The following is a 21657-nucleotide window of genomic DNA, read 5'->3' as shown; positions in this document are numbered from 1 at the left end:
CATCATTTAGGTTGAGAAAGACCCTTAAGAACATCAACTCCAACCATTAACCTAATGCTATCCAGTCCACCACTAAACAGTGTCCCTAAGCCTGACATAAACAAGCTCTACATATGTTGATGTAGACCAGTTACTGAGCTCTTCCTACAGCTTTGCATCAAGACTGAATGTTGTTTAAAACGGACTTTTGCTTCCCTGTTGATTTGCTGGAGGGTAGGAAGACTCTGCAGAGGGATCTGGACAGGCTGGATCCATGAGCCAAGGCCAATTATATGAGGTTCAACAAGACCAAGTGCCTGGTCCTGTCTTTGGATCACAACAACCCCAGGCAGAGCTACAGGCTGGGGGCACAGTGGTTGGAAAGTTGCCCAGAGGAAAAGGACCTTGGGGTCCTGGTTGACAGCGGCTGAACATGAGCCAGCAGTGTGCCCAGGTGGCCGAGAAGGCCAGTGGCATCCTGGCTTGTATCAGCAGTAGTTTGGCCAGCAGGACCAGGGAAGGGATCATTCCCCTGTACTTGGCACTGCTGAAGCTGCAGCTCGAATCCCTTGTTCAGTTTTTGGGCTCTTTATCACTACAGGAAAGACATTAAAGCTCTGGATCATGTCCATAGAAGGGCAGTGAAGCTGGTGAAGAGTCTAGAGCCCAAGTCCTGTGAGGAGTGACTGAGGGAGCTGGGATTATTTAGCCTGGAGAAGAGGAGACTGAGGGGGGACCTTTTCACTCTCTACAACTATCTGAAAGGAGATTGTAGCCAGATAGGGCTCAGTCTCTTCTCCCGGGTAACAAGTAACAGAATGAGAGTAAACAGCCTCATGTTGTGCCAAGGGAGGTTTAGATTGGCTCTTAGGAAAAATTTCATCATGGAAAGGGTTGTCAAGCATCAGAACAGGCTGCCCAAGGAAGTAGTAGAGTCACTATCCCTGTAAGTATTCAAAAGACATGTAGACATGACACTTGGGGCCATGGTTTAGTGGTGGGCTTGGGAGTGCTGTGTTAGTGGTTGGACTTGAGCCTAAATGATTCTATGATTCTAGACTTGTTAATGTATTGACCATGAGCTTTATTTGATTGTTTTAATAATGGCAAGGACAGCTTGTATTCCTATTATTGTCAAGCCAAAAGATTTGTTCTGTGATAAAAAAATTACATGAAAAAGGAACTGCTTTAACTAAGGTGGCTTCCCAGTAAAAAATTTAAGATCATTGTGCAAAAACTGATAAGCAATGGATGACATCTTTTTAATGAATATATGTTTTATGTGTTTTAAGAAGATATTTCTGAATAGTCTTGTCGAAATGCTACTTCAGAATGGCACATTAGTCTACCAAAACATTCAGCAAGGAAAGACACTTTCTTGAATCTTGATGGAGGAAAAAGTAAAATTTAGAGTGTCATAACCTGCAAATACATGTTGAGTAGTATTCATGCTTAAATATTGAGTCTTTTCAATATTGCACTTCATGGTATGGTTCCTGTATAAGGTCTTATAACAATACTTTGTCCAAGTAAGACCATATTTTTTTGTGAGATTTAGTAATTCTGTTCTTAACACCTTTCTCTTAATTGCATCCTGTAAATTTTTGCAGGTAATGTCACATTGCTTGGGTTTTCCTTGTTGCTTGTTAAGCTTTCAGTACAAAGCAGTAATGGCAAACTTATTTCTTGAACTGCAGGGCAGAGAGTTCATGTATTGGCATAATGGCTCCATTTCTAAGATACCTGTATTGTGAACCATCTCAGTTACGGGAATATGCTGAACTGCGAATGGGTTTACTTAAGATCTTACTTCAGCCTCGTGGCCCAAAGCATGAAGACACACCTTCCATGCTGGAATGTGAGATTCTTCAGCTTCTGTGTGATTTGATTCCACACCTCCAGGTACAGTTGTTGCCTGACCCCGCCTTTTACAAATATATGATAACAGAGCAATGATAGTAGCATTATTATCTTGCAAGTGTGCAAATACAGCATTCTCTTCCATTTTCTGTGGACCTGATTTGTTGATAGTACAAAAATCTAACAAACTGTCTTTTTCTGATAGAAGGTAAAACTTTAATTGTTCAAATCTGATACACCTGATAGGGTGGAAATTGAAAAACGTGTTTACCGTACTTATTTACAACTAATTACCTCAGTAAACATACAGTAAACTTAGAAAGACAGTAATGAGAAAATGTTGTTAAATGGTAAGTTAATTGTCAGAAACATACGATTTTTAACTTAAAATGGATAATATTAAAATGAAACAAACTATATGACAAGTATGATTTAAGTACTTCTAGATATTCTTTTCTCACTCTTTGTAGGAGAGAGATTACTGGATCTGAAGACAAAATTTAATCTTTCTGGAATATGCTGAAGCTTATAAATGTGTTTTTAAGTTGCACAGCAATACATACTAGGAGCTAGGGATTTTAATCTTTATGTCCACTTTGGTTATGGGCCTAGGATATCGGTTAAGCTTAATAGCTGAGCTTTGCCTCATGCTTTAATGTGACATCAGTTATGCTTTTTTGTACCTATGTACCTTTTCCTTCCTCTTATGATATTAGGACAGCATCTTCAGTTTCAGATGTATTCAGTCAAACATGAGGTGCTATGGCCTTATTGGCATGGGGAGAGGGTTTCTTATTATAAATAATGTAAAGCTAAGTTGGCTTGTTTTGAGGATATTTGGTATCATCTTTCTTGTGAGGCATTTTACTAGTAAAGTCTTCTTTGTACTCATAGCTACTTTTCTCAGACCTTTGGTAAAACTGTAACTTGTGTCATACATGTTTATCTTGGTTCAGGTCAATTCTTTGTGATGACAGGTACATGGTGACCTTTTCTAGTCATAGGGACATTTCTGATTTTGTCTTGATTCTACCTGAACTTCAGTATAACATTGCGCCTTGAATGTATGACCTAGCTTCAGGCTTGGTAACATTTAGCCATAAAATGGCATTGAAGAAGACTTATAAAAAATCAGCTATGAACCTTTCTTTCCTCCATGCACGTTGGCACTTTTTTTTTTTTAAACTAGAAATCAGTTGCATATTTTTCAACTCATATTAATGCTTGAACATTTTTTGTTTTGCCTGAGATACAACTTTCACAACGGAAAGTATTCCTTCAAGAAGCCTGTTTGATGGACTGTTTTATAATCAGTCAGTTCCTTCCCCTTCTTTCTCTGAACTTCAGGTTCTTCTCTTTCCTTTTAGCTTAGCCTAATTAAATCCTCTATGTGTAGCATAAATGTTGAAACACTTCTTTGTCATTTTGTCTGACAGTATAAACCAAGCTGTCAAAAGTACATCTCTTCACCTGCAGACTTCTCTGCTGATAAATTCAGTGGCCATGAGGCTTCAGAGTAGAACAGATTATTTATAGAACAAAAAGGGAATAAAAATCAGGATGTTATGCTTAATGCTGGCTCCAGAGTTTGGATTGGAACAGTTTGTCTGAAACTAGAATTTTCAAGAACTGTCATCCAACACGTGGGGACTTAGAAGCAACCTGCTTCTTGAAACATCTTTAGTTGGCTTTCAAGTATCGAGATACCTACCGCTTTTGAGTATTGCACTTCAGCTTTTAATTTTTGTAGTAAGTAGCTTGCATGGTGCTTTATAAGCAGGTAAAACCTGCCTTTCTCTTTTGAGACATGCGTTAAAATCTTGGTTACATTATAGAGGAAATATCCTAGAGCCAGATGTTTGTTATATTTATTATATTATTATTCTGTTATAAGAATATTTACCTGCTCTATGAAATCGCCAAACACTTTGTTTTTATGTTGTTGCAAGAATCTTGAGGACTGAACAAATTGCTACTGTTTTTGAGTAAAAAGGGATTTTTCTCATCAGCTACCATGAAATCTTTGTATTCTTTCACGTTTCTCATTTTACTTAAAATGTTAAATAGCAGTACATAAATTTTATTTTTTTTAGGGAATTGGATGAGGGATTCCTAGGTTTAGTCCATAAATGAGTTTCTGTGAAGATTTTGTACTATTTGCAATGGAAACATAGCAGAGCTAAAAGAATTAATTCTAAATTCTGTGTATATATACAAGGGGAACTAAATCATCACGTGTTTTTGGCTTTGTTTTAACCACCTCTCTACAGCTTAAAGACTTACTGCAAGTTACAGAAGCCTTGTTTTATCTGCAAGAGCTATTCCTCAGCCTACTACGCTATCCTGTGTTTTGGAAAGTTCAGTTATCTGAGTTTTGTGTGCAGTTGTTATGCTTCTGTGAAGTGTGTTTAAATGTGACAGGAGAATGCTCATCTTTGATCTCCTTAATTGAGGACAACTTTGAGCTCTTAAAAGAGGTAAGAGTATATGGGAAAAAAAGATAGTTTTATTCAATCTAAAGAATCTCATGTTTAAGACAGTACAGACATTTATACATGGCATTCATCTGCAGGCAATCAGTGTTGTTTCAAAAGCTTCTAATTTTACTTCTTGATTGAAGACCTGCAGAAGGCGAAAACTTAATTGGTTCTGCATATATCAGTTAATCTTTTAGTTTAGGAATTGGTTTAAATTGAGCTAAAATGGTTTGAACAAAGTAACAAATTAAAATGTTGTAATTATTTAGTCAAAATACTGTTTTCGTACTGTTCATATTCTTCATTGATTGCTTTGTCACTGCATGTGCACTCAGTGTGATTCATGAAGATACTCTTTTCACTGTTCTGATAGTTGCCTATTTGTACTGTTTAATGACACTGAAACAGTGCCTTTTTTTTTTTCCTCATAGGTATTTCCAGTCAACCAGTGTATAACTGGGCTAGCGCTTCTACTGCTGCAAACACCAGAAAGTCAGCAAAAGCCTGTCTTGAGTCTAGGTAAAGCTCTTCTTGTGAAAGAGGAATCCACACTCTTAAAACTGTGTCTTTGCTTCTTCATGTTTATGAAAATAAACACTGCATTCTCCTGGAGTTGGATTGGGTGGTGAAATGTTGGTTTTTTTTAATAAGTAGAATTTTTCCTGAATTTAAAAAGTAATGGCAATGAAGATAATTTTTCCTGCAACACTGACTTTTCCCATGGATATGACAGTTTTTTAAGGTCCTCCTTGTCTTGGAGCTTATATGTTTAGTTTTTGAATCAACAACAGGATATTCTCAGCTGAGGTTCATGCATCCTGAATGGTGTCTTTTGACAGGTATTGAGAACAGGCCTCACAGTCATGGCAATGTTTGGCTGTGCTTTTGGCTTAGCAGTTTTGATTAATGCAGTTGCTGCAATAAAAGCAAAGGTCCGCTACATTCTATTATTGTATTTCTTGCTGCCATCAGGTACTTTGCTATAAACAACAGAAGTGTATGGGTCTCTTAATAAAATTGGAGTTTCACCAAAAAATCTTAAGCCCTTCAACTCTAGTATACACATACTGTAAATCTGGGACTGTTACTTTGCTTGACTAGAGTGTTTCCTTAAGATGTCTGTGTCATGTCTAAAAGTACAAATTATGTTGATTCTTTTTTTCCTATGTGACTTTTTTTCCCCCCACCTTGTCTTCAATAGCCTACAAGCTCCTTTCATGTTCGGAAACCAAGAACATCTCAACCACAGCCCTGACTTTGGTGATGCCCGTGCTACAGATCTTATCTTCTACAGCAGTTGGAGACTGCCTTTTAGGGGATGATTCTGGAACTACCAGGCAGCAGCTGGCTGTAAATCTTTTGAGAATATTACAGGAGGAAGGTCTGAAGGATAAACAGGAAATGGTAAAGTGATAAGGGGTTTTTTTCCTTCTTTTGGGGCTGGTAGGGGAGGCATTTAACAATTTTGCTGCATTATCCTTTGGCTTGGAAAGGCTGCATGTGTGAGCTTCTTTGGGTAATACATTTTATGGAAACACTTGGAAGTATGTATAGTCCATAAAACTGGACTACTAGGGGAGTGGAAGTGTGTTTGTAAGCTAAATATTGTTTTACTTAGCAAATAGGATTTTTTTACTTCAAGAGACTGTATAGATTGAAGAATTCACCTACCTTATAAAGCAAGTAACAGGACTTAGAGAAAACAGGATTATGTGTATTTACTTTGTTTCTCTCAGACTTGCTTATTTTCCTTGTGTCTGTCCTTTTCCTTGGTGCTGTTATGTGACTGTTAACTACCATTCTTTCTCCTTTGGCTGAAGAGAGTTACAGAGTACCTAAGTGTCACTTAGCATATTTTAGCTCATTAACCTGATTCATTCTATGCTGTTGGGTTTTTTTGTTTTGTTTTCTTTTTGGTGTGTTTTTGGTTTGTTGTTTTTTTTTGTTATGTACTTATGTCTCACTTCTCTGCCATCCACCACAACAAGTCTCTTCTATCAAGATATGCTTAGAAGTGGGGAAACTAAACTCCCTTTCTGCTTTACCCTCCTGTTATTTTGCATAGGGAGGATGGTGATATGACCAGTTGGAGACAGAAACAGAATGCCAGTTCTGAGTTCTGCCATGTCTCCTTGTCCTGGAATACCTCACCAACTTCATCTTCTATTTCCAAAATTTGAAAAGGCAAGCCCATTTGTACTCCTAAAGAAAAATAACTGGTTTAAAGTTCACTAAAGCTTACACTTCTTATTCTGCTCTGAAAGAATAGGTATGGGATGGCTTTGAGAAGAGCTCACTTCTTCTAATGGGACTTACTGGGTGACAGCCTGTACAGATGCCACTGGAGGCTTTTTTCAGTGAGGGATTTTTGAAGCACTTCGGTCCTCTATGCCCTGTGTCACTGGCCCACCTGTTTTGTTTTGTGTTGTGTTTTAGAAGCTATTTTAATGTCTTACATGACTACTGGGTTACTGTAGGACAAGATTACAGCACATTGTATTACACTGCCTTTCTGTAACAGAACTTTGTACTAATTCTGGTATTCTCTTTCTTCAGAAAAGCATGTGAAAGCTTTTCTGTTAAGGGTTTAAATCACTTTTGATGACTAACTTTTTCTGTTAGCCATGTTAAACTCAAAACACTTGTCTTTGGTGGGAATTCTCAAACAGTCTCTTCACTTCTGTCTCACTGATCCTTGCAGAGTTCATAGCAAGTAGCATGGCAAGATCTTTGGTAATACATGGTTAGCAATTAGAATGGGGAGACAGACACTTATTTTGCCTGGTCATTGTCTGTAACAAGTATGCCCATAACGTTTGGTTCTCAACTAAAAGATTAAAAAATATGGACTTTCTCTTCAATGTTCCCATGAGTTCAGTCAATTTTTACTGTAGGATCAGATCAATGCTAAGAGAATAAAATCTTGATTGTATTATTCTTAGACCTTCCTTACACTGGAAATGGGCACAAAAAGAGGTAGGAAAAACCAAATGTTATGTCCACAGTGAACAAGCTTTGAATAAAGCTTGTATTTAAGAGCAAACATGATTAAGTTAGGGTATATTTTCATAGAATCACAGAACAGCCCAGACTGGAAGATCATCTGATCCAGCCTTTCACAGGAACGGGAGCCTAGATGAGATTATCTAGTACCCTGTCCAATCACATCTTTAAAACCTCCAGTGATGGGGACTCCACCATGTCCCTGGAGAGGTTGTTCCAGTGAATGATTGTTTTCACTGTCAAAAATGTCTGTCTTGTAAAGTAAAGCTATCCCTGCCCCTCTCCCAGGCGACTTGTGTCTGTTGCCCTTTTCCCTGTCATGTGATTCTTTATGAAGAGAGAGCTTCTGTCCTGTTAATAACTGCCCCTCACATACTGGAAAGCAGTGGTGCATCCCCCTTAGCCTTCACTTCCGCAGTGTGAAAAGACCTGACTCATGGCACTCCTTTAGATGTTCTCCAGGCTGTCTGCATCTGTTTTGGAACTGTGGGGGCCAGAACTGGACACACTACTCCATGTGCAGTCTGACAGGTGCTGATACAGTGGGATGGTCACATCTCTGTCTGCTGGCAATGCCCCCGTGGATGCAGCTCAAGATCCAATTTGCCTTCTTAGCTGCAGCGATGTGCTGCTGACCCGTGCTCAGTGTGTTGTCCACTGGGACACCTATGTCTTCCTTGTGTTTCTGCTTAACTGCTTGTGTACCTGAATAACCCTTTCTTCTTCTTAACATATCTGACCAATTTCAGTTCTAGCTGAACTCTGACTTTTGTATCTGCATGCCCTAGAATCCTGGAAAGGATCTTGTAGTCCTCAATGGGTATTTGGCCACTTTTCTCTAGAGAGCATGCTGCTTCTTTGCTTTTAACCACACACAAGTTACATGTTCTTTAATGGCTTTTGGTTTTGGTGTTTTTTGGGGTTTTTTTTTGCATTTATGGTAGAGGAGAGTTGTTCTACCTCTAGTCCCATGGTTTTGAAAGTTAAAATGGGGCTAACCTTCACTTACATTTTGCCATTGAGGGATTTATGTATATGTATATCTTTGTGTTGATGGACTGAAATTTTCTACCTAACCCACTTGAATGGAATGCAGTATTAAAGTAAAATTATGATCATAGCCTGTTTTTATGCAGATGAAATAAAGGGAGAAGGGAGTGAGTACTATTATATTGAAGCAAAACCTTTGGGAATGGAATAGGGAATGGGAAATAACAATATAATATTTCAGGCTCTACCAATTTTAGCAGGTTTTTTCAGGCACTTAAAATAAACAATCAGCAACAACAACGATGAAAACAAACAAACCCAAAACAACAACAAAACCCCTTTAATAGTCTGATCTTGATTTCAGGACCTATTATCTTCTAGAGGCAGGTAACTAAACAGTACATGTTACGGATTCTGAAGCTCTTCTTAGGGCATTGTATGTCCTTGAATAAAGTTTAATTACCTTTTTGAATAAATGGCAATTTCACATCTGTATTCAGAAGAGGTTTTTGGCTCCAAGTGATCTTACCTGCCAGAAGAGAGAGCATTACAGACTGCTGAATTTTTCACATACACTTATAGTAAAGTGTAAATAATGGAATAAGCTAATTTTAATATTATTTTTAAAAGGTAATCTAAAATACAGTGGCATTCTACCTTCCATTAGCCAAAATAAGTTTACATTACAGTGTGATTAAAATGAAATTCTGCATTTAGAACAGCTTTTGCCACTCAAAATCTCTTTTCTCTGCCCTTTAGAGTCTGAATTCCATTTTTGATGTTCATATAAAGACCTCTTTTCAACTACTTTCTTAACCTGATCTTTATATAAATGTTCTTCACTTAATCACTGCCTACTAACTACTGTCTTGATAGTGGAGAGATATTTCTGAAAACATTATACTTTCTAAGGAAGCAAAGAATTAATAGTAAAGAAATGGCTTGTCTTGGATTAAACTTTTCTCTTTTAATGAATCACTTTAAACTTTATTTGCAGGAACTTTATAATGCATATACTCTTACATATATGAAAATCCAACTTAAGAGGATTCCTCGTTTGTATTTTACTACTGTCCTGCTGCTAAATGTTATCTTCTGTGACTGCAACTGTAGCTCATTTTGTTCTGAGAAACAAATCCGTTAAACAGAAAATGTAAAAACAGATTAACCTAAACTGTGATATTAAGTACTACTAAAAGTTAAGACAGTTTTCTAAAAATAATGTAGATGATAGTTAAACTTATGATTCTCCTGTCATTGTCAGGAACTTAAGCTTTTAATATACTCCAGTTTTATTATGTCAATTTTAGTGAGAAGTAGCACTCCAGTCACCAACAGGAACAGGAGTGATGGATGTCAGATAAAGCGGGAACTCCTGAGTATGAAATTATCAACCCATTTGCAATGGTTTTGAGTCTTAGGCCTTCCTTCCTGGTAACCAAGGAAGTATTCCACCCTATCGCTTTATGTAAACAGAGGGAGGGGAGGAGACGTTGAGGTCTTCTTCCCTTCTGGTGAGCTTGGGAGACAGCAGGTCCCTGTGATTGGTCTTGCTCATCTGGGAGTTGAGGCCTGCTTAAGCTTGTTGTTTGCCATGCGGAAGGTGGAGGGTGCTGGTGGTGTCTGGCGCGATCCTGCTTTTTTTCAAGGGAAGTATTGAGATTTCATTTTACTAGTTCTTTATTTTGCTCCAGGGTTTTGATTGTGCATATCTGTTTTGGTTTTGTCCCTTTTTTCCCTTTTCCCTCTTTCCCTTCCCCTTTCCCTTTTTTGGGGGTTGTACATAGTATTCTCACTGTATATAACTGTGATATATGTAAATATATATATATTTTTTGGTATAATTCGGTTGATTTTGGTTTCTTTCAGTTTCTATTTTCCTTTGCCCGAAGGGGAAGGGAGGGAGAAGGCTTTCGCTGGGTCTCGGAGACTTGGTGGGAAGCCAGCTCAAAACTTACACACCATTGAAACATCTATAGTGCAAGAATTCATAGAAAGGATTTCAAAGAAATGTATTGCAGTTTGTTATTTGCATTCATTGCATTGGGACCATAAAAAATGTTTTGGATGACAACTTGGATGTTGTTTTTGTTCTTTCATGGTACTTTATTTGTTTGATTGAGACTTTTATTTGCTTCACTTGTTCTCAGGTGTCCTGCAAACTCCTTTTCCCTATAACCAGCTCTTACAGTTCATTGTACACAACCTGGAAGATCATAGAACTCCTGAAAGAGAAGTCCGTAGTTACTAAATGGTTATCTTCAGTGAAATCACTGCTACCTGTTAGCACTCAAGTCCCTGCCCACGTTTTTCTTTTGTTGGCTTATCTACTGATCCAAGAAAATGGAGACACTCTTCATGATGTGCTTCAGACTACTACAGAAATAGCCAAGTCTGATTGTTCTCAGGTAAACATTTACTGTTAGTGCAATTTTTTTCAGGAATTGGACTGCATTTAGCAGCCCAAGAAGGGCAAGGCTGCCACAGCTTCATGACCCTATGTCCAACAAGTGGCAAGGATATACCTGCATTCCTGGTGGATACAGTAAGGATCCCTCCAGCAATGGTGCATGGTCAGTATGTAGAGTAGCCTCTGGATCCGAATCTCACCAGTTACAGGCATCTGGACATAAGAGCTTCTAAGGCTGCAGCTGGGCTGCCGTTCCTGATGCAGACTGACCCTCATCCTGCACAGAGGTGCGCACACATGTACCCTCAGCTGTCTGGAATTCACTTTTTGTGTGTCAGTTACAACAAAATTTGTATTATGTCTATGTTTTGAAGTAATTTTTAGTTGTTTAGACTTAAGAAAAAGACTGGCGTGTTTGTTGATGTTTTCTAGTAAGTGTGAAAATGCAACATGAGGAAGCTGAAAAGAGGCTACCAAACCATTTCTGAGTTCTGGTGACCTCATGAATTATTCTCTGTGTTCTTTTGTGGTTACTGGAAGACTGCCAAGTCCCTTGTGACATCTTTATTCTTGCTTGTTAAAAATATGTGCCTAGTGTTTCTCTGCCTCAGTACTGAATTCAAGCCAGAATTATGTAGGATGCTTAAACTTTTCTACATAACCTTGAAAGATAAAGGGGGTTATCTGGAAGCAGCAATGTAATGCAGGAGGCATTATACAGAAACAATCATATCTTATTTGTAAAATAGAGAAGAAAGAAGTATTGATTCAAATTTAATTTATACCATAAAGACAGGCTCCATTTGATTCTGGGTTTTTTTAATTGCTTTCTTTTCAAAGAGTTGGCATGCTCTGCAGCACAAGACTTAAAAAAAGTTACAATTTTGACTACTATTTAAGAACAAATTGGAAAGCTGGTAGCATAAAAATAAGCAACCTCAGTGCGTTTCATAAGCAGGCATATTAGGAGTAGAATGCTTTTTCTGGAAAATGACACTTTTTATTTCTTACATGCCACTTAGAACTCTGGCTTAGCGGAAGGGTGTGGAGCTAATCAATGACAAAGGGAAGAATGTAAAACTTAAAAGTAATGAAAAATGTGATCTGACCATGCAATGTGATCCTAAGCCAGCAGTCAAAAATTAGTCTTCCAGTTGTATTATTTCTTGTAACTCCAAGAAACAGGGAAAACACACAGCTTAAGGTAGCTTAAAAATGCTTTGTTGACCTACTTTTTTTTTTTTTTTGCAAAGTAGTTATTAAACCTCATTTTCTCACTTTAAGTTGGAAGCACCTAGTTGTGTTCAAATGGCAGGAGTAAGCAAAATGAACTGCACTTGTGTGTAAAAGCAAAGCTAAGCTGATGTAGAACCACCTGGGTAGTTTCTTCTTGAAAGTATTTCTGTGACTCAACATTCAAAACTAATATGAGTAGTACACCCCAACTATGGGGAGTTTGACAGGTCCACAGTTACAGGTCTTTGTAAATTAACTAACTATTCACTAGGGAAAGGGAAGATAAGACATACATCTGCCCTACTGGGGGAAAATTTCCTTCAGTTCTGGTCCTAATTGCAGCAAGTAAGGCAGTTTTCTTCTTGTGAGTAGCTAGCTATGTAAAAACCACAAAGTTAACTCCAGGCTTTTTGGAGTGGATTTCCTATTTTTGTCTGTGGACTCTCTAACTAGTTTTGTTACACTAGGATTTTGAGTTGTATGATGAATCAGTGCCATATTACAGAACGAGGAAAGGAATAATGCTTTGTTGATTAACTTGATATAGTTGTTCAAAATGCAATTTGTCAGTCATTCAAAAAAAGTGGTAACTTGCTGAAAAAAAATTACTGAAGCAATATGGCACCTGAGCAGAATGGGCTGAAGTCTGACTGTAGGGAATGACTGTTGTGAATTTCATTAGAGGAATCTAGAATATTTAAATGAACAGTTTTAGAGACAAATCAAAGTGCAAGTCAGGCAGAATTACAGAAGCTTTAGACAGATACAGGGAGAATAATTTAACCTGAAACTGTGTTTAGCATTTATGTGAATGGGTTTTTCTACTTTATTTAAGCCAAAGCTTTTGTTCAGCAGTACAGTAAAAAAGATTGGTGGACACATCCCATTGAGTGGTCTGACTACTTCAGAACTAAGAAGCCTTTCAAGCTCGTGAAAAAGTCCTCCCTCGCGCTGGGAAGAATGGCTCGTGTCCAAAGACAATGAGAAGATGAAGTTCAGGCTTCATCATATTTTTTGTTTCCTAGTGATCAGCAGAAGTGTGCATGAATTAGAAACCGTTGTTTAAAATGCAGAACTCTAACCCTGATTTGTCAATACTGTCTTACTGGCTCACATTTTCTTTGCTAACAGGGTGTGCAAGTGGAGAGCTTTTAGATTTTTTTATTTTGTGGGCTTTAAAATATTTTTCTGCAAAATATGTAAGGTATTCAGGTCTCTCTTTCATAATATCACATAAAGGAATCAGTATAATTAGTAATACAGCAGGTGTTCTGCTGAGTAATACTTGAAAATTTTGTGTGGGAAGAGTAATGCGCTTAATTAGGATGAATATTCAGGTGTCCCTGAATATTCTCCAGTTAGCAATATCTACCTCATTTCTGTCTTTTAAATTATGTCTTTTATTACAAAATATTTTAATGCTTTAAAACTTGAACTTTCTGTCTGGCTCATTTGAACTGGGCATCACCTGGTATCTGTCTTGACTCTGACAAGTTTTTTTAGTTCTGAGTCTGCTTAATTGCTCCACAGAGATTATTACAGTGTGGCATTGCACTGGAAGTTTATTACATTGTTTCTTGTACATGCAATGCTCTCTCTAAGGCAGGAAGAATTACCATGGACATGTGATGTCTTTCTCTTGCAATAACAGTATAGGGGGAGAAAGCACTGAAGCTCCTGGATGGGAGAAATAACTGATTAATAAACTCTGTGGGCAGTGTACAGGCAACTATCACTAACATATTGATGGCAGAATTGTATTTTGGGAATTGCTTTATTTGGTTCTGTTTTATTCACTTCTACATAAATAAATGGTGCTTTATAAAAGATGATGAAAGTAAGTGGTTGGAATGTCCTTTAAGGTAACAAAGTGGAAAGCTCATCACAACAAACTTGTTAGATATTTTGAGTCTTCAATTTCTTAGAGCACTTCCTGAAGTATGCAGTGGAAGGTGTATGCAGCACAGTAGGTAGAAGGCTGTTCTGAAGAAGAAAAGAACAAAGTCAGAAGATGGGTATGGGAAGAAGAGAACAAAAAGTAGCTCTTAAACCCAACCTTATTTTTCAACAATCATATCTATATTAACTTGAATCTGTTCTTTGGTGTTAACAGCACTGATATGGTTTGAAGCTGGCTCCCTGCCAAGTCTCCAAACCTTACCACCAGAAGTCCCCCCCCCAAACAAAAAAACCTCAGGGAGAAGAGGGAGAAAAAAACTAAGAAAAACCCGAAAACGAGAGAGACAACCAAAGTGATATATATAAATATATTTACACTTATATACAATTTCACAAGGGAAAGGGGAAGGGGAAAAGGAACAAAACTAAAATAAAATATATATATATATATATATATCCCAATCAGTAGCTCGAGATCTAGTAACTAAAGAACAAAAGAGTTAGCAAAGAAGATATCTCACTACTCTCCTGGGACAACCGAGAGTCGCTCCGGAACGATCGCCGGCAACCTCTGTCTCCCAAGGTCGGCAAGGCCTAACCAGGCCTCGCTCCCCAACACGGCAGACTCAACAGCAGGGAACCTGCACCTCCAAGCCGCCGGAAGGAAAGAGAGCGAAGGCCTCTCCTCCTCTCTTCTTATAGTCTGGCTTACGTAAAAATCGTAGGGAATACTGGGTAAATCTGGACCCTTCCTTGGTTACAAACTGGTCACCAAGGAAGGCCTAGCCCAAACCACCACACAGCACTTAGACACTCTTAAAGCCAGATGTTTGTAGCAGGTGTAGCGGATATATTCTGAATTCTTTTAAACTTGGAATGATGTCCAAATCAAAGTAACCTTGGGCTAGAAGGTGTCAGCACTTACCGTTGCAGAAGTTAAATAAAATGTCCACGGGGCAAAATTAAGAAGTGTCCACTTTGCAGCCAAACTTTGAACTACCTGTACTACGGAGGAATAGATAGAAGTGCTGACATGTCATAGTGAAGGTCATAGTATGAAAAGAATTGTATGGCGGGGTTTTTTGTATGTTTTTTTAAGTGATTTAGATATTCCCGGTCAGGGATACTCCCCCGGGCAGATGGAGCTCGTCAGCCCTGTAAGGCCATCCATCTAAGAGAAGGTCACTCTGAACAAACCTCTGTCCTGAGGACCTCACTGCCATTGTCCAAACTCGCTTGGACCCAGCAGATGAACCTTAGGATTAAAGGGTGGGCTCAGTTCAGTGCATGCTGTGTCTCACCTAAAAAATCCATTGTGCAGGATTGTCAAGGTAAAAGACCTTTCCCAAAATCTTCGTTCGCGAAGACTTGCCATACATACAATTCTGCTGCTAGTGAAATTCGGTTACTTGCTGATTCACAAAGTGACACAGTGGTTGTAACTGTGAATATTGAATTGAAAAGCCGCAAGTGATTGCCATGCAAAATCTGAGTTGAAGAATTGTGTTTCAAAACAAAACAGGGTCAGAGAGAGAGAACATGCATCGAGAATGCTATCCTCATTATTTTCATGTTTAGTACAGCTCTTCACAGAGTTCCCTAACAGTAGCTCCCATTTTCACAGTGAATGTTGGTTTTATAATGAATCTGTTGTCTCTGAAGTAAATTAATAATGCGTTTAAAAAACATTGCTAGATTTAAAAATTACTGCCATAATTGATTTTGCAGACATTGTTCTGGTTATGATTTGTTTTCCTTTTTTTCTTTACCCTTTCCATTAAGAAAGGCTGTAGGGGGCTTCTCTGTGTGTATCTCCTCCTTCTCTACTGAGTGAGAGTGTTTTTATGGTGTAAGATAAGTGATTATTTTGGATCTGTTTTTAGTGGAGGCATTTTGGAGTAACGGTCTGAAACACTGTGGAAGAAAGTCCAGAAATATTTGTTAAAGACTGAGGATGAAGAGTAGAACATGGGCTCTTAGGCTGTATTAAGTCAAATCACTCCAGAGACTGCTGTGACATATGCTGTTAATGATAGACTTAATACAGTCTTTATAATTGGATGAATTTTCTTGTGCAGAAATTGTTATTTCACTCTGTGAAACCATTGCTGTGGTGCAAGGGGAAGAAATTAAATTGTCTGACTAAGAGGTCACTGGTGAGTAGTAGCATAAGATCTGTTATGGTTATTTGAGGATTCTGAGTCTGTAGAAAACATGCATTCTTTTATGGTCTTTCAATTGCAAGAATGAACTATTTTAATGGTAAATAACATCTTGGGAAATCCATCTGAATGTGCATTATTTTATGTTATTTGGGGTCTGGGAGTGCATTAAAAAACAAAAAGGTAAAATACGTTTTTATTTGGGTAGAAAACATGTTTAAGGATGCATTGAACTGAATTTGGCTTGCTCAGGTGGTACCTGATGCTATTTTGTTTGTTTATTTGATTATGTAAACTTCAGAGAGCTGTAGGGAAGCAATCATATCATACTCAGGTCTTGTGGACAGACTCTTCATGATTGAAAATTATTGGTTAGGATCCTTCTAGAATATATGAAACTTTTGAAAACCTAGCTTGTGTATTCTAAGAAGTGCTTCTGATTTTCGAGAGAAATTTATTTTATAGCTTTTATAAACAGAAACTTAGCTACATTTGTGTACTTATCTGAAAAACTGATCCTTTCATTTGTCTGAATTGTCCAGTACTTTTGTCTTGCTTACTGGAGCCAGGAATGCCAGAATACTGAACGCTTTCAAAAACCTTCTCATTTCACTGCCTTGTCTACTGGACAACCCTCTTCCAAAATTCAGCCCAGAACTGAAACCTATTATCCTTTCTTAGCTTGTGCTTTTGAAGAAGAACAATTGTCCTGTAGCTTAGAAAAAAAAAATCAGACCACCAAATCACAGAGAATGCTTCTCAGGCTTATTTCTTGAATAATATCACTTTGTCTTGCATGTTTTATTTTAAAAGGGAGAGTTGTTGAGAAACTTCAGCATCGTTTTTGAGATGCAAATTAGTTTTAAAACCGAAAAACATAACGTTGAAAACCCTTCTTCAGGTTGCTAATGACAGACTTGACCTAACTGCCACAAACTCTGGTAGTGTGGGAAATGCAGAAGACAGTGTTGACAGGCAGTGTGCCTCCCACTCCAAAGCGCTTCCTGCCTACTGGGAGCTAATGAATTGTCATATCAGCTTCATGGAGCTATTACACTCCTGATGAAGATTTAGTATGAATATAATATTGAAATTAATTCCAGCGTTATTTATCCATTCCATGAGGGAGATGGAGAGGAGCAGCTTTGCTGTACCAGAACATTTTGGGATTTTTCTTGATATTACAATTGAAATATACTGTTCAAAACAAGTCGACTTTAAATGACAGTACCTTGTAACTGGCCCTACAGTAGCACAGGCTTAGACTTCTCCTGGGAATTTTGTATATCAAACTTAATATCTGTTTAGTGGATGTTAGTATAGAGGTCATTGTAGAACTTTCATTTAATATCTCTTTACTGTAGAATAAACTTCATAACAAAATTAATGTGGACACAGGACTTAAAATGTGCTTCCCATCACAGCTGATGAAGGCTGGGCTTAAGCAGGTTTGATTTCTTTTATAACTAAGGACTATGAATATGATTTAATTATAATTTATGTTGAATGTCGTTTGGTCTGATTGCCATATAATCCCATGTAGCTACAATGTAGAAGAATGCAGGAAGTAGCCTGTTGACTAGAGAACTAGTGTAAGACGAAATAGAGTTGCCCAAGACTGCCTCTGGCAAAAGGAAGAAGTACTGTGGGAAATCATGAGTAGATTTAATTTAAGATTAGATTTAATCACATAATGGTAAGAAGGTACACAAGCAAAAACTGTAGGACTTGCTGGCATGAAAATACCAAAAATCTGATCAAAATGGGAATGGAGGTAAATAAGTCTCCTTTCCTTTATTGTCACTTCAGGGGCAGGTCTATGGAAGTTTTGTACTCTATAGTAAAGAATACAGTAACTTGTATTGTATGACAGGTTTGTCATATAAACAAGCAGGAAGAAAAAAGCAAAAAAAGTATGAGTTTCTAATATGTTCTGACAAGTTCACTGTTTTATGTAAGGTGTCATGTGACAAATTCCAATTTATGTCCTGTGTTTGTTTTATTTTAGGTTCCAAATCTTATCCCAGTTCTGGTATTTAAATTGGGAAGACCTTTGGAGCCTGCACTTTACAGGAATATATTGTATACATTGCCTACACTTGGTGTACACAAGGTCAGAATGAAACATTTTTAGTAAAACGAAAACTGTATCAATGAAAGGCCATGTATTTATTAAAAAAAAAAATTAAACTAAGCAATACATGGCTTGCTTAACTGATTTTTAAGCTTCACCATAACTTTGTAATACTTTGGATGGGTTATGATATTTGTTTTAGAGTGAAATGTACATTATGCTTTACCGTCTATACTATATCATCATTATATATGTCATGAGAAGATAGATGCCCTTGGACTCATTATGTTCTAAAGTTTTTTGGAAAACAACTTCCAGTTTATTTCTGACATTGCAGTTGGACAATTATCTCCTTGTTGCACTTGGTTGTAAACTAATTATTTGTAGATTAGACTTTGTCCTTGGGCATATAAAATAACAGTGACACTTGGTTAAAAAATGTCTTTCAGGTTTGTGTAGCTCAGATTCTACGTGCCATACACGTGCTGGGGAGCGTGCCAAAGCTCAGAGCAATTGCTTCACGGCTGATGACATCATTGTGGGAAAGACAGGTTAGAAAATTCTTGTAGTTATTCACTATTACATAGCGAATATAGTTATTTTACTTATTCAATATAATAAGTCCCATTGAAAAACTTCATTACCTCTAAACAAGGAAGGAAATTAATTTTGGATCATTGCTTATACTAGTATGTCATTATCAGGATTATAAAGTAAATGGTGTATGTGATGCCTATACTGATTCTGTTCTAGTGAAAAATTTCATCGTATATCTTTCATGAAACTTTCATTTCATTAGGTCTCGGGCTGGAATGAGAAAGAAAATTTATTTGAAGAGCAGCTTTCTGCTTTTCATAATGTTCAGTAAGAACAAGACCTTAGTATTGTGGCTTAACCCCAGCAGCCAGGTACCACACACTCACTCACTCACTCCCCCATCAGCGGGACTGGGGAGAGAATTAGAAGGGTAAAAGCAGAAAACTCGTGAGTTAAGATAAAGACCGTTTAATAGGGAAAGCAAAAGCCATGCACACAAGCAAAGTGAAACAAGTTAATTAGGAAATTTAATAGGGAAAGCAAAAGCCATGCACACAAGCAAAGTGAAACAAGTTAATTCACTGCTTCCCATAGGTGGGCATGTGTTCAACCATTTCCAGGAGAGCAGTGCCCCATCACATATAACTCTGACTTGAGAAGACAAATGCCATCACTCCAAACACTCCCTCACTTCCTTCTTCTTCCCCTCACTTTATAAACTGAGCATGATTTCATAAGGTCTGAAATATCCTTCTGGTCGGTTGGGGTCACCTATCCCGGCTCTGTCTCCTCCCAGTTTCCCATGCACCCCCAACTTCCTTGCCAGCATGGCAGTACAAAAAGCAGAAAAGGCCTTGGCTCTGTGTAAGCCCTGCTCAACAATAACTAAAACGTCTTTATATTATCAACCCTGTGTTTGGCACAAATCCAAAAAACAACCCCATAGGAACCACAGTGACGAAAATTAACTCTACCCCAGCCAAACCCAGCACAAGTTACATAACGATAATTTCCTTCTCAGTTTTTTTTAAAATAGCAATAGAGATTTGGTCTGCAAAAACCAGGTAGAGCTCATTGTAGCATTAGATTCCAGTAATGAAGAAGACCAAAATGTTATACAATAAAAGTGGTATTTATAAGTTATGTAGAAGTGTTGCCAATTGAAAATCATTTTGAAGGTATGATGATAATTTTTAGATTGAATCTTTTGTAGGACCGAATTTACCCAGAGTTGCAGAAGTTCTTGGCGATGTCCGACGTGCCATCTGTGTCTGTTGACAAAGATGCTCAATGGGAAAAGCTGATTGCTAAAGCCGCTTGTATAAGAGATATATGTAGGCAGAGGTAAGTGCAGGTGTTACCCATCATATGTCTTTGTAAGGGAAAGTAATTTTTTGTCAGAAAAGCTGCATAATAATTTTTACCTACATTTGTGACATTAATAGTAATATTTTCCTAGTTGAGATACATACTCAGCCACTCCTAATCTGAGCAGATAGTAAGTTTGGAGTTTTCTGTTATGACTAATAGAAAGCACATTCACATGCTGTGAAAATTAATATGTTCTTCATCCTGAAACAAAACATGTATCCTATACTGATCCAGGGTAGAAATTTTAGGCATAACACTTCCAAATTTGAAAAAAGGGAGAGATAAAACAATAGAAGAAGCAACTAATGGTGTATCTTTTGATCTATTCAAAGAAAGATTGGGTGCTTTTTTGAAAAGCATATTTTGTAACATGCACATTTCTGGTCTTTATTCAGATATAGTACCACAGAACACCATTGTGCAAGTCTAACACGATGATATATTGAACCTTTCCGGCTCTAACAATCCATGAATATCAGTACTTGATAATAATTTGCAGTTTCTGTAAAGATGTTTTTTAAATGCATTAGTATTTACTTTCTGGTTTTATGTGCACAATATCATCTTTTCCCTTTGTCATCTATCTTGGGTTCCAGTTTTCACTTTCCCTCTTGAAGGTCAGTTACTAACAACTGAGAAGATTCATGTATCTTTTAATCATCAACTAAAAAGCAAGCTATTAAAGAAATGTAGTGGGTTGGTTTCTTGGATTTTTTAGGCCTTCCTTAGCAACGGGGTCAGAAATCTAAGGAAGTATTCCATATCATTCCTTTCCATAACACAACATATAAAAAGGCGCAGATAAGAGAGTTTGCTCTCTTCTCTCTTCTGGTGGCTGAAGGCAACAGGTCTCTCTCGCAGATGGTCTTGCTTGTATAGGCCAGGGCCCGCTGCTCAGGCCTGTCATTATCTCCGGTCTCTATGGGAGGCATGGGGGAGTTGGCTGCTGCCTCGCACAGTTCTATTGTCCCATTCAGGGAAGTATTTAATTCGGTTTTTGTATTTATTCACTAGCTCTATAGTAATGGATATATTTGGAGGATATTTGTTTTTAGTTCTTTTATCCCTGCTTCCCCCTCCCTTTTCCCCCCTCGGGAGCTCCCCATTGTGTATAATATATTCAAATTGTATATATAATTGTAAATATATGTAATATATATATATTTTATATAATCCCGTTTCGTTTGAACTTCTTTCAGTTTTTTTCCTGTAGTTCATTTTTTTGCCTTGCTTGGGGAGAGCGGGAGGGGGGAGGAGACAGCTTGGACTTGGCAGGAGAGCCAGGCCAAACTGATGCAGGAAAACACGCTTTCCTTTACCTCTTCAACCCTCTTCAATTTTGCCAAGCAGCATCTTTTAAGAAATTTTTAAAGGCTGAAAAGCAAGAGACAAATCTCAATGCATTTGTAATATTCTTTTTGCCTGGTAAGTGGTATAGTTAGAGTTTGGAAGTATGCACATTCTTTGTGCATTTAGAAATTGTTTGGAAGAAAGTGAGAGCAAATGGAATAAATCAGAATGTTCTATGCATGTGAATCACCTAGCCAGGTGCTATTGACTGCAAACTCTTACAGAAATAGTATGAGGCACTGCTGAATCAGCACTTGACACTTCCGCCATCACAACCCAAAAAGCTGAATGGATAATAAAAGACTGAAA

The 21657-nt window shown here is 37.7% G+C and overlaps 1 protein-coding gene across 1 annotated transcript in view; it reads left to right on the top strand.

Moving 5' to 3' along the window:
- FOCAD (focadhesin) overlaps positions 1 to 21657 on the top strand; it is a 99575-nt gene that overhangs the window by 18914 nt on the left and 59004 nt on the right. Inside the window, exons 7-14 of the mRNA XM_027670742.1 lie at positions 1677 to 1881; positions 4110 to 4316; positions 4748 to 4835; positions 5518 to 5720; positions 10460 to 10717; positions 18025 to 18129; positions 18540 to 18641; positions 19841 to 19971. Of these exons, the coding sequence (XP_027526543.1) occupies positions 1677 to 1881; positions 4110 to 4316; positions 4748 to 4835; positions 5518 to 5720; positions 10460 to 10717; positions 18025 to 18129; positions 18540 to 18641; positions 19841 to 19971 (1299 nt within the window). The remainder of the gene's footprint in view (positions 1 to 1676; positions 1882 to 4109; positions 4317 to 4747; positions 4836 to 5517; positions 5721 to 10459; positions 10718 to 18024; positions 18130 to 18539; positions 18642 to 19840; positions 19972 to 21657) is intronic.

This window comes from Neopelma chrysocephalum, unplaced genomic scaffold (assembly GCF_003984885.1).
Source record: "Neopelma chrysocephalum unplaced genomic scaffold, ASM398488v2 Primary Assembly neopelma1_96926, whole genome shotgun sequence".
NCBI lineage: Eukaryota > Metazoa > Chordata > Aves > Passeriformes > Pipridae > Neopelma > Neopelma chrysocephalum.
Note: the sequence above shows the minus strand (reverse complement) of the source record. Positions and strands in the feature narration are given on the sequence as shown.